The 13,202-nt window shown below is 49.4% G+C and overlaps 1 protein-coding gene across 15 annotated transcripts in view; it reads right to left on the bottom strand.

Moving 5' to 3' along the window:
• Window positions 1-13,202, bottom strand: part of CACNA1G (calcium voltage-gated channel subunit alpha1 G) — a 138,612-nt gene that overhangs the window by 63,548 nt on the left and 61,862 nt on the right. For all 15 annotated transcript variants that reach the window (XM_057418393.1, XM_057418397.1, XM_057418394.1 and 12 more), the window contains exons 10-11: window positions 11,631-11,995; window positions 315-466 (exon numbers count right to left, since the gene is read on the bottom strand). In XM_057418393.1, the coding sequence (XP_057274376.1) occupies window positions 315-466; window positions 11,631-11,995 (517 nt within the window). The remainder of the gene's footprint in view (window positions 1-314; window positions 467-11,630; window positions 11,996-13,202) is intronic.

The raw sequence follows: 13,202 nt of genomic DNA, 5'->3' as shown, positions 1-13,202 counted from the left end.
GTGGCTGCAGCTGCAGGGGCAATTACAGCCTTTGCACAAGCCAAAAAAACAGAGAGCTGCTTAATCGGACGCTGGTTGTACCATTTGGATGCCATCAGAACATTGGGACTGATAGCTTTCTGCTTGAGCCTCTCTAAAATGGCTATAAAATAACCCCAAGATATGTATTAGCAATTGTGTCTAAGGGCATTAATTTACAGCAGAGAAGTATAAAATGTCACGAGAAGGTGTTTATGCCTACTCTCCATGACTTTTTGTTTAATTAAGCAGTCAAATGAGGGGAAACACACATAAAGAAAGCTCTATGTTTGTACCTAATCACCACGATGATCCCATCAAAGATGTTGTATGGATTCTTAATGTAGCCAAAAGGGCCATAAACAAGGACTTTCAATAGCATCTCCAGGGCAAAGAGGCTTGTGAAGACTATGTTGCTGATCTCCAGGGCGTTGGTAAGCTCCTCTGGCTGGGGAAAGAAGGGGAGGAGAGGGAGACAGTAAGGACCATAGCTCCACATCCAAAATTATACCTGGAAACACAAGCCCCAATACCACAAGTGTAGGGATGCCGATGCTAATAGTTCACTCCAAGCCCAGGAGAGAGAAGAAAAATACTATCAGAGTATTTAAGGCTTATACACCCATTGTAAATCAAGCAGGTAAATCCAGACATGGACTTCACTTTAATCACAGCATTAGTAGACCTCAGGAGGTTTACACAGAAGCGGCATGTACCGAGTCTTAACACTTTCACATCCTCCAAATCAGGTCGCCTTATGCAGGAGGGATGTTTTCTCACATAAATACACTTTTAAGGCCTGAATTTTTGTTTAGTATCTCATCCAAAGATGTAAGCTAAGATTTTTCAGAAGCAGAGATTGGAGGTTGCATAACTGGAATGGCTCAAATAAAAAACCATTCTCAGGAGACCCCTGCTACTGAAGGAAGGCCCAGTCTTGGCATTCCACCCTGGCAATCTAAAAACAGAGGTATGAAAAACCCTTAACAAACAGACTTCTGGTAATGTGAGACCTAAATTAATACCTTTCATGCTTTTCTAGCACGTTTCAGAGTGTTCCCAACAATGCCTGCAGACACCCAGAGCTTTCCCCGACAGGTGGGTGGGCATTATTGGAAAACATATGGCAGAAGACAAAACACGGTGGTGTAATCTGTTTAGGATCTGGCAAGTCAGTGGCAAAGGCGCAAACAGAATCTGCAGCATCAGATCCCTTCTCCCCATCTAACCCCAACATGCAGCCGCAATTGCCATGTTTCTGTTTAAAGGCTTCATTAACATCAGGAACCATCTGGGGGGTCATGTCGGCCACGCTGAGGTGCCCCGCAGGGCATTGGGCTGGCACAGGCCACAAAGCACCTTACACACAGTGGGTGCATGACTCCTCCTAGGGGTAGTTTGACACTTAACTCACCCAGGTACTCTTCTAAATCCCCACATGTAACCACACGCAGCTTTAGGTGCCTGAACACCATGGTGGGTTATGGCCAGATGTGCTAATTCACAGCAGCTATACCACGAGCAGAAGCCAATGTACAACACGTGCTGTTGACTACTCCCACCACTCACATGAAACACCTTGGTGGCTGGCCAAAAACTTCATACAGCTTCAATCAGGAGCTGCCATGCCATGGCACAAGTGGTTGGGTTTGGCATGAGGTGACTGAGACCAACAGGAGATGGCTCAGAGGCAAGGTCAATGCTTGAGCCCCAGGAAACTACAGTGACCAAGGGCTTCACTGATATATACTGGCAAATAAACAGATAAATCCATGTAGGCTTTCAACCCTTTCCTTCTCAGGGTTGTAGTCTCCACGTACAGCTGGCCAAGCCTGTGCAGCTCAAGCTCTTCCAACCCAGTGTGATGGTTGATGGTACTATAATCCCTGGGACTTGCACTGATGCTGGTGGGAGCTTGTGGTGACACAGGGGGAAACAGCAGCATTGAAAAGAAAAAGTTATTAAATAAAAGGGTGGTGTTGAACACTTTCTATAGCTCAAACATCCTCGCTGATGAATGGATCCCTTGGCTAGAGTTTGACAAACACCCCGAACATACAGCCCAAATCACCTCCTCGCTGATCTACAGCTAAGATACAAGTGCTCCAGCTTCCGATATTAAATTCAGCTCTGGTTTAAAAATCATATACCTATGGGAACGCTCGGACACAAAGTAATAAATAGGCCAAGAACTTATGTCAAGCTGCACTTCAGGACAATTTCAAATAGCTGAAAGTCTACATCAGTCACAAAAAAATGCCAACTCATTCATGAGAGCCCCAGCACTGAGGCAGGCTGTGCTGTTATCGTTACTGCAGCAATCCTGCTGGAAAGGAAATGTGTTCCTGGAAGCTTTCCTTCTCATCCATCATCACCACTAACCTGGGCCCTAAAGGCTGATTTCTACCCTCTGTTCTCCCTCTGTGACCGCGCTGCCAAATCTAACTGGCCCCAAAGGCACAGCCTGGTTAAATCCCTCGATGCGTGAGCAGCGCCTGGCATCTCCCACAAGCTGTGGCATCCCTTCCCCATGGGGGCTGACATGGAAAACCCAACCAGCCCCTGCAGGGATACTGTGCAATTAGCATGGATTAATGAAGCTTTGCACTTTGTGAGCACCTTCGGGTAGAAGATGTTATTGGGATGTATAAATCCGGATGGGAGGCACTGGCAGGACACAGTTGGGGAATGTGGGGAGCGCCAGGGGGGAGCAGCGCTTATGCTGCAACTGCTCCAGGATGCCCAGCATGTGCTGGATGGTCCATGACCAGCCCATGAAACATCCCTTGCAGCCCGCAAGAGCTCCAAATACTCCTGGCACTGGCACAGAAGGGCTATGGGTGTTGGTGCTATGGGTGGTGATGCTCGCCACCCACAGCAGCACCAGATCCATCCATCTCCCCCTGCTTCGTCCCAAAAAAGCCGCCTGGCCCCCCACTCTTCCTCCGCACGCGCTTCTCCACTTCCCTCACAGGAAACAGTTTTTAATATCCGAGACATCGGATGCCCACAATAAAAATGAAGAGTGTGATCTCCTGAACCAGAGCTGGGGGAGGGCTAGGCGAGCATCTGCTGGAAGCACGACACAACCAGACCCGCCTGAAATCGAGGAGCTATTTTGCTTTGGGAAACAACACATCCCCAAGCAGTTCAGTCAGGGCGATGAGCATTCCTTGCAGGGTTTTTGCTGTGGAGCGCTCTTCCTTCCCCCAGGCCTCTTGCTCCCTCTCAGGGGGTCCCCAAGGGAAGCTCATGAGTCCCCTGCAACAGCTCCACATTCTCTTAAGGGACACATCACTGCAGCCAGTCCATGGGACCCCTGCCATGAGCACCAATGGGAACTATAGGTAAAACCAGAGGTGGGCCGAGATCATGATCCTGCCCAAAGGAATCACAGCCAGGCACTGGGGATTCAAACATTTCTGAGAATGATAGCTCAGAACTCCATGCAGACATAGATAATAAGACTCTTTATAAGATGTTTCTGCTCTAGAGAAACCACAAACATGTCCAAGATATCTTTCCTTAGACATCATTACAATACAGCAGGAAAGTGGTTTTTCTCTCCCATGGGGATGGAAATTGTCATCCCATCCCAAACAGGAATGCAGCATCTCACAACTGGCGAAGTGGAACACTTTGTACCCAAAACTTTGAAAGCTCTCCTCTGTTTCAGTCCCTATTCCCTTGCCCATTTGCTCTCTATCATAAATCAACTGAAATTAAAAAACATAAAAAAAAGTCAGCTTGAAGAGAACATGGAACTTTTTGTTCCCCAGCTGTTCCAATGGACATTTCAAATACCTCAGACAACTTATTCCAATAAATTATTCCTTTTTAAAGCCAGATCACTGAAACAGCTCCCCTCCCAAGCTTCAAGTTTGATAAACTGCCTTTTTCTGACAATAATCATCTAATCAAAACAATATTGACTAGCTGTAGATGTAATGCACCTGGGAGAGTCACTGATTTCTGGCACAAAACCCTCTCCACGGTTCCTTGCTGGGTGCGGAGGAACAGAGCAGCTTTCCCCTCTGAGGGGCAGCCAGAGCAGGTCGCATCCTTCCCTTGACTTACTTGGAAAACAAAGTCCTCCAGGACCTGCACTGGAAAGGGCATCTTGTGGGGATGCCTGGGGTTTCTTTGCAGCACCCTGATTCCCACCACCCCAATTACAGCACATCTGCCTCAGCTTCCCCATTAAAAGAAGAGTCTGCTAATTCTCTTGTCAGTAACAGCAACGACTTGTTAAAAGGAAAGCATCCTGCGATTAAATGAGCAATACCCAGAAAGAGCAAGATGCAAGTGCCATTCAGCTGTGTCACAAAACACCAGCTCTTCTGATGAGTCTTCGGTAAATACTGATTTCCGTTTCCAAGACATCTTGCCTTGCTGGACACACAGACGTGGTGTCCTGGATAAATCATTCCCTGTTAGCTCTCTGTTTGTGTAGTGTCGATTTGTTGATGTACCAAACAGCACATTGACAAGCTGTGGCAGCACATAAAATAGGAGCAGACAGCACAGCATCTCCCATCAACACCACGAGGCAAGCGAAGGCGGCGGGGAGGAGGTGAGCCACGAGCACCCATCCGGACACAGCCCTGCCTGGCAGGGTGTGAACCACACCGGTGAGGAGGGGATGCTCTGCACCCTGCCTTTGGGCAGGACTGCCTGGCACCAAGCCAGGCACTGCTATGGGGACAGGAAAAGGCAAGAGAGGATGTCCCCAGATACTAAACGTTGTGTTGAAGGGTATCACTGTGCTAGACTAGCGCCTTGCCCTTTTTCAGCATTCAGAAATAGGCTGTAACTCATTTCTTTCTCTTTTTTTCTTTAAGCGATGTACATGCTCATAAGTGAGGTTTCCAATGGCAGAAAGATGTGCTTCATTTCCACCTAGGCACAAGACAGTGGCATACGGTACTGCTTCCTGCGCCCCGGGCTCCAAGGTGTCTGCTGAGCAAGCATGGCTGCAGGCAATGAGTGGGAAAAAAGGTGAGAACAGGAGCCGGGGTTATTAAAAGCACAAACTCCGGTGGCTGTGTTCCCCAGTTCCTGAAAGACAAACCCTGCTGTATGATCAAGTGCAACCAAGGGCCCTGGCAGATGGTGCACAGGGTTTACGAGGCTTCTGCTCCTGCCCTCCTCCAGTCATGACCCACATAAGGCACAGGCTCTTCATCATCATCATCATCGCCATGGGAATGTTTGGTATGGATCCATCCATCCCCATTTCCCCCTTGCCCAGGAAGTGAGCTCCAGGCTGTGGCTGAGCCTGGTCTTGCCCAGCCCCTGCCCCAGGGGATGTCAGCACAAAAGAGCACAAGCACCCCAGGGTCTTTCCTCTCTGTCTTGCTAACAATGAAATTACATAGAAAAATCACTCTGTCTCACCACAGCACAAAGGGAGAGATGGGGATGGCCGCCCAGGAGGCAGATCCCTCCCGATCCTGAGGGCTCTGCTTCTGTGAGCGGATCCAGAAGACAGTGAAAACTTCTAACCCATTCAAACGGCTGCAGAATAAAACCCTTCTGAAATCATTACCATGGCAACCAAGGAAAAATAACACAGAAAGAAAATACTGACCTCAGCTATTTCACAGGAAACACCAACAACATTTTACTGACTCATCACTTGCAGACTTTTAAATATATATACATAAGAAAAGAATCAAATGGGTCACACAAAGATGTGATTTTCAACCTGACACTGGTCCATTAAGATCCTCACCACCCTCCTCGTGGGTGCAGACACACATGGGGTCTGCCTCAAAACAGGAGCCAAACCATGAATCTTGGGGCCAAACAGAAGGAATTCTGATGAATGGAAGCAGCTATTAATTAACAAAATGAAGCGCCCTTTCTTTGCCCGCTTTCACACCTGATTCCCCATCATTTATAGCTCACGGCTGAGTCCTCAGTCAACTAACAAGCCTTCTGCATACCCTGCCCTCATTGCACCCACATTTTTTCCTCTATCTTTTTGCACCCACTGAGCCACAGCCATCCCGAAAAGCACTTTGGTTCCCTTCAGTAAATACAGCTCCTCTTAGCTCCAGAGCCACTTGCTACTTTATAAATAGAAACCCAATCCACACATATTTTCAGTGATTACATTCATTGTCTTTGGGGCTCCTTAAAAGGCACTGGGCTTTAGCTATTGTCCTGGGTCCAGCAGTGTGAACCTGAGTCATGTTTAATCAGAGCCTGATAGACCGATATGCTCCCTCTTTTCATCCTTTGCCAAACTGGTTTAAGGAAACAGCAGCAGGATAGCAGAGGGTTTTGCTTTGCTCCTCCCGGAGGAAAGGGCAGCATGCTTGCTGCTCGGTGGGCTGGAGGACTGCTGGGAAGTTCAGGATTTAAAGGCATTTATTAAAAGGAAATTACTTTGACAGACAAGCGAACAAGTCCAGTTTCATCCCTTCACTGCATGGGAAAGGAAGATTTTTTTTTTACGGGCTGAATGGAATGCTGCAAGAAAGGGATGAAAGCAGCTTTTCATTTGGAAATATCAGAGCTGTCTGCACAGGAGGGACTCCCCTTCCACCGCTGCTGCTGATCTCACCTTCAACCATTCTTCCCTGTTGATGTCCCTTCCCAACCCACACGTGCAGAAGGAAGGAGCTGAGTCTCATGGAAATGGCTCCTTCTGGTGCAATGCAAGACCTTCCTCTCCACCACATCCTTATTGAGCAGCCATGGCCAACAAATGAATTCCCTGGCCCTCACTGCCTGTAAGTGGCCATGTCCCCATGCACTTCTCTCTGCCTTCCGTCATCCCAAACCTGGGGTGCAAATAAGGGGACAAGCCCTGAGCATGATGGAGAAACTCATTACCCAACCCTGAAGGGACAATGCCATGAACCACCCCTGCCCAGGACCAGAAGCAGGACCTGCAGACCTCCCCCAAGCCCTGGCACTGAGCAATCTTTACTGCTCTCAAGAGGCACAGCAGATATTCCTGCCTGAACTCCTTATCTCTCTCAGCTCGAGATTTCTGGATTAGTATTATCCCAGAAAATGCAAGAAAAACATGAAGTAGCTCATCCATCTGCCCAGGTTTTGAAGGAGCTTAAGCGGAACAAAAGCTGCATTTCCACTTGGTCACACCTTGTAAGTACTTGAGATTTAAAGCCCTCTATTTCTAGTTAATCTAAACCAAGTTGGAAACTTATCTCCCCATTAGTACTTGAGAAGGACCAGGGGGAGGGAGGAAACAAAAACAGAGAGAGAAAAAGGCTGTCTCTGTAGGGCTCCTGTGCCGTTCTGCTGAACAGGGGTTTCTGATGCTGGTAACGCTATCTCTAATGCTGACAGGCTTCCAATGGGGAAAAGCTGATCGTTTCCTAGCATCAGCAAAAAACCAATTATAACAAAGAGATGAAATCCAGCAGAGACGAGGGAAAAAGTGCTCGGCTCCTGTCCTCGCTCCTACTGGGGCCTGAGCAGGATGGGAAGGGGCATCTGTGACAGCAGGGCAAAGCCATGGGCATCACCACATTGGGACCAACCTCTCCCAGGAGAATCAGTGAATAAATGGACTTATCCCTGGGAAATCACCAACAATCAGCAATCAGGAGCACTTACAGACGAAAACATTTGTTGGTACAAGCTGAGGATACTCCAGAAGCTTGAGCTGAGTTTGCTGGCTCTCACCCAAGGGGAACAACCACAATAATCAAAGAAGGAGCAGAAAAACACCCGGCTATCTGCAGAGAGCAGCGATTTTTCATCCTCACGGGGATGAGGCAAGTTTCGAAAGCACACACATCATTTTCCTATTTCACTGAGCTCAAATCCCTTCTCAGCATTGCCTGAGCAGAGATAACATAAAGGTATGGATGGCACCTGAAACAACAGCTGTAGTGATAGGATCTAAGGCAGCCCAAGTATTTCCAGCTTCTGAACTAAATTAACAGGAAAGGATTGAGGCTTACATCTCCCCATCCAGGCAGCTGAAGAAAACTTCAGTAGATGTCAAGGAATCCACATAGGCTCATCACTAAAGCATGCAGAGAACTGAATTATCTGATAAAAAAACCCATACACCTTCCAATTGCATGAAATCTCATTTTATTTTCCAATCATTCAGTCTGCAGAGCCAGAATAAAGTTTGCTTTATAGGCACAGCCCATTTTAAAAGGCTATGAGGGCCGTGGTACCCATGTATTTTGCCTGGCACGCTGGAAGAGCTTCTTGAGTGAGTCAATTAAAACACACACGAGTTCCTACAAGACCTCATAAACCCTTTCAAATCACTGAGGAGCGGAAGAACCCCTCAGGTCTATAAAAAGAATTACCCCCAGTAACAAACAGAGAGCTGGTTTTTGAAGTCCTGGTGATTAACAGCTCTGATGACTTCCATTAGCGTTGACTTGACTCCTTCAGTCTCCAACAGCAATCTGTTAATAAGAGTAATTTCTGCTCAAGCAGGAGCTAATTGAATACAGCACGTGCGAATCTATAGGGCACCTCGTTTTCCTGCCGTGGGAGCACCCTATGAAGCTGTAGCACTGAGGAATGAAGTTGATGCTAGCTACAAACCCTGCTTTGGGCAAAGCCAGCAAACACCGAGGGAGGGAAAGCCTCACTGCACTGCCAAAGCTTTCATCTCTTGACTAAGAGTGGCTGGCACAGGGCTGGAGAGATGTGTAATGGAGTTAAACAGAGACATGGGATATGTACCAACATGGAAGTAGAGGTACCTCTAGGAAGAGAAGACAGTGCATGAGTGTGGGACCTTGTGAGCTCCCAGGAAGAGCCCGGAGCAGATGGAAGTTGTCCAGGATAATGCTGTCTCGTTGATCAGAGGGATGAATGCACATGCGTAAGCATCCTCCTGAATCACAGCCTAATGAATCAGATTCATACTGGGAAGCACCAAATTAGAACTTTCACCAGAGAGAAGAGTTGGGCTGCACTATTAAGGCCACAGCTGGAGTGAAGCAGCTGGGGTGCAGCATCAGTTTGCATAGGTCTATGATGCTCAGAGCCCCTGGTGCAGCACCAGCTGCTGCCTGGATATGGGACAGGTCTTTGAGTCACTGCACTCACAAGAAACAACTCAAAAGAGGTGCAAGAGATACCAAAACTATCTTACAATCGATTCCCTTCCTTCCTGACCTGGAGGCTTGACACAGATCCAGATGCATGAAAGAAGCCAAAATTTAGATGCCCTGGATTGAACTGATGTGGAACCATGAAGGTTGGAGGGGACACGGTGTTGCCCACAATCACCCTATGCAGCCAGGCAAGGGTGAGCCACTGCAGCTCATCTCTGGGTCCTGCACATCCTTCTCTAGTGCAAGTGTGTCCTCTTCTCTCCAGAAAGGTGCTGGTAAACAAGGCTTTTGACATAGCACCTTAAAACATGTCCTGGAAGCATTTATCCTAATACAGCCCAGGGTGCCAGAGTGCTCATGGTAATATTCATTAAATAAGCAGAGAGCTTAATATAGAAAACCATGGAGTCAAGTACTCTTCAAGCCCCCTCATATCTTTGCAAACATCAGCCAATGAAGATAAATGTGGCGTGGCTCGTCACTTGCACGCTCTTCTAGCAGAAAAAAGTCGCATTTCAGTGTTTATAATCTCTGCAGCAAGGCCTGGTCCAGCATTCCTTCCCTCTAATTCCTGCTCTCATAACTGTCAGATTATGAAACTGCAGACTATAAGCCTCCAGAATTTACAGAAAAACACCTCTCTGCTCTCTGCTGCCACTTTGAGCAGATGAACTAATAAAAACAAGCTCTGCTATTCACTCCAAATGCCTGGGAGAAAGGAATCTGGAACAGTAGTAGCTTCAAAAATACCGTCAAAGCAAGCAACCACCCACAGCATCTGGAGTCCCCCCACGCTTATCTGCTCCTTTCACCTTCTTACCCGGAAACCACCACAGAAATCTGTCACTTCCCACCCAGCTGCAATGCTGGGGACTCACCACTGGCCAGGGCAGAGGCCAGCATCCCGCTGCCCCATTTCCCACAAGCCAAAGAATTAAGGAGCTGTGTTGCCTTTAGGGTGTTTGATGATGGAGCTTGCTCAGCCACGCATCCGCACGGTGATGTACATGTAGGGTGGGAGCCTACACCAGCATCTCCCAAAGATGCTCCTGATAAAGGGCAACAAACCTTAACAATCCCCGCCTTGAACAGACACAGGGGATCTGCTTTCACCCTTCAGCCAAGGAAGGAATATGATTGTTCATTGGTTCCTGTGAGCCACCTCCCCCCCAGGTTCTTAGGAGATTATCTTCCTGCTATTATTAAATAAAGGTGGAATCACTCCCTTGCAGAGCTCCCACCAAGGGCAGCACATGAAGGTGAAACCTGCAGGACTGGAGAGCGCATCGCTGTTTAATGTGTACTGAAAACAACGGGTAGCCAGCCAGACTGTATTAGGACATCAGGGAGAGGGTGCTGGCTGGAAGGGACACATTGAGCACAGCCATGTCTCCCTGGTGTTCGGTCATTGAGGCATTAATGCCACAGCGGGACACAGGAACTTGGGGTCGATCTTCAGCCACCACCACTGCCACTGTGGGAGAAACACCTCTGCATGCAACGAGCCCCTGCAAACATGAAACATGCCAGGAAGGGAGAAGAGTAAAAAGCCACCGCTGAGGATATGAGGGAGGTCCCAGCAAAGGCCAGCTCTGGGATAGGGGTGGCTGTATCTGTCTGGGAGAGGAGATGTCTGGCATCCCAGGAGCAGCACCATGCTGGTCAGTGGGAGCCCTTGAACATTGCAGGAGTACCTAACAAGGTTTTGCAGCATCTCAGCGTCTCTGCTAATAAACTCATCACCCCAAATACAAAGTGAGCACCTGCAGCACCAAGCCACCTGATGCCTGCAGCAGGACCAGAGGCACCATGCCAGGCATGCTGCCAGCAGCGTGCCACAAAACCCTCATGAGACCAGACCCTGCAAAAGCCTCCCTGAAAGCAGAGCTCTTGTCATCCTTATGGAGATGTTTCAAGAGGAATGTAGCAACTCCTTTTCTTAATGACTATATATAGCGAAAAGCTCTGCTAGGTGACAAGTGTGCGAGAGGCTGGAACAGAGGCAGCCTCTTGTCTGCAAGGACTCAGATAATCAAGCAGAGGAATAGCCAGAGATGAGTCTATTTTGGACTATTGCTGGCGCGTTCACAGGGAAGCAAAGGAATTTGTTACCTCCTCTCCAGGGACTACAAATTCAATAGGCTTTCCTGCATGCTGCTGCACTGACCCCAGAGCCTGCAGCCAACACTGCTGGGCTGGCACAAATCCAGTGGCAAACAGCTGGTGCCTCTCCTTGGGCTCTGCACCACAGAACCCAGCAGGGCATGATGCTGATGGCCATCTCAGCACAGTGCTGAACATCTCTGTCAGGGCTGGGATGCAGGAGGTCACATAGCCAGGTACCAGCTGGCCAGCTGGGGTGATTGCTGCTGCCCCTGCCTGCAAGCTAAAAGCATACTCAGAGAGAAAAAGCCAGCCCTGCTTTGTCCTGAGACCTTTCCTACAGCATCCCAATGCCTTTCACCCTCCCGCTGGCAGATGGATTCAGACCCACATCACCGCTCACACCCCCGCTGTGCCAAGAGCCACTGTTACAGCACTCACCTGCTCATGGTACTCGATCCCCATGCTCAGTGTGTTGATGAGAATGGCCACCATGATGCCACGGCCAAAATACTTGCTGTCCACGATCTTGCGGAAGGTCTCGCACACCATGTGCCAGAAGGCCAGCACCCGGCTTGCTCTCCTGGCGCGGGCTCTGCCCCGCTGCGGGTCCCGCTGGTCGCTGTAGTGAGCATCCTGCGTGAACTCGTAGACCCCATCGCTGTCCGAGTCGGCTGTCTCGTTGTCCGTCAGCTCGGCTTCACTTGCCAGCGCCTTGAGGCAGTAGGGACAGCTCTCGGGGCTGCAGGAGCCACCGTCCAGCTTGGTGCAGGGGCTGGAGATCTTGCAGGAGCTTTGGCAGGGCCCTGAAATGCCAGTGGGGCAGGGGCATGGCAGCCCGTCAGCCATAGGAGCAACCCCCAGTCCCCATTAGCACCAAGCTGATGCCCTTGACACGACAGGCATTTCCTAATGGGAAAAGGGCTCCTGCTGGGTTAAAGAGTCCTAGGCAAAACCTGAGCTCCCCAAGTGCCTTCTCCCTAGTAACAGTTCTCCCCTCTTTGCTGTCCCCAGGCAGATAGAGCTGTCCAGGACCCTAAGCTCACCTTGTTACACCTCCGGCCATTATGGCTAGGAGAAAGTGATCATCTCTCTGGCCCTGGCAGGCTCTGGGCTGTAATTATCAGCAGCACTGCTGTAGCAGCCTCCTTTCCTGCTCCCGCTGTTTGCCGCTGCTCCGAAATCATCAGCTTCCCCCTCCATGTGCTGCCCTCAACAGCAGCTCCCAGCTGCCAGGTGGCTCCCTGGTGACAATACCAGCAGGATATTCCCCCCGTATCCCACCATCTGGCCAAGGGGAAAGGCTATCTGCAAAGCACGTGCTTGACTCCTGCACAGCAGCATGCAGCAGTGAGAATAAAACCCCAGTGATAAAGCAACTCAGAGCCCAGCTCTGTGTGCTCAGTCTCTGGGCTGGGGACCTGACTTGGTCTCTTCCCTGCACAGCTCCTCCCTGGAAAGGTCAATGCTACTGCGGTGGGATGGAAAAGGAATTCAGTGTCTGGGAAAGCCTGGCCAGAAATGCTGCTTGGAGGCTGAGAGGGTTTGGATTAGACTGGCCCAAGCTTCCAAACCTCAGGATGTGGAGGGGGAAAGAGCATCTAGCAGTGAAGGTATGAAACCCCTGATCCAGGAAAGCTGCATTCAGTGCCTGGCTCTGCTATGGGCTTCCTGAGCAAATCACAGATTATTAATACTCAGCATCTGCAACTGCCATTGAGCAAAGCAGACACTTGATCTCCCCAACCCTCGTGTGCCATAGGGAGCAGAGCTACTCAGTGCTCAGGGATGTGCTGGGACTCAGATCTGCAGGGTGCCCATCCCCAGGCTCTGCAGCAAGTGGTGGGCAGTGCAGCCACCTCCAGCCCCTGCATTTCAGCAAGGAATGTGACCATTTGGAAGCAGCCAGGCCCAGTGTCGAGGCCAGGTCCAGCTGATTTGGGAAGTGGTGATCCCTGTAATTGCAGATTGTTATTTTGGGGAGAAGAAATTAATTGCAGAATAAATTGATTT

Source organism: Pezoporus wallicus, unplaced genomic scaffold (genome assembly GCF_028554395.1).
Source record: "Pezoporus wallicus isolate ANWC-B61680 ecotype Strahan unplaced genomic scaffold, APGP_CSIRO_Pwel_v1 contig_3710, whole genome shotgun sequence".
Classification (NCBI taxonomy): Eukaryota; Metazoa; Chordata; class Aves; order Psittaciformes; family Psittacidae; genus Pezoporus; species Pezoporus wallicus.
The sequence above is the reverse complement of the archived record's forward strand: the minus strand, read 5'-3'. Positions and strand labels throughout refer to the sequence as shown.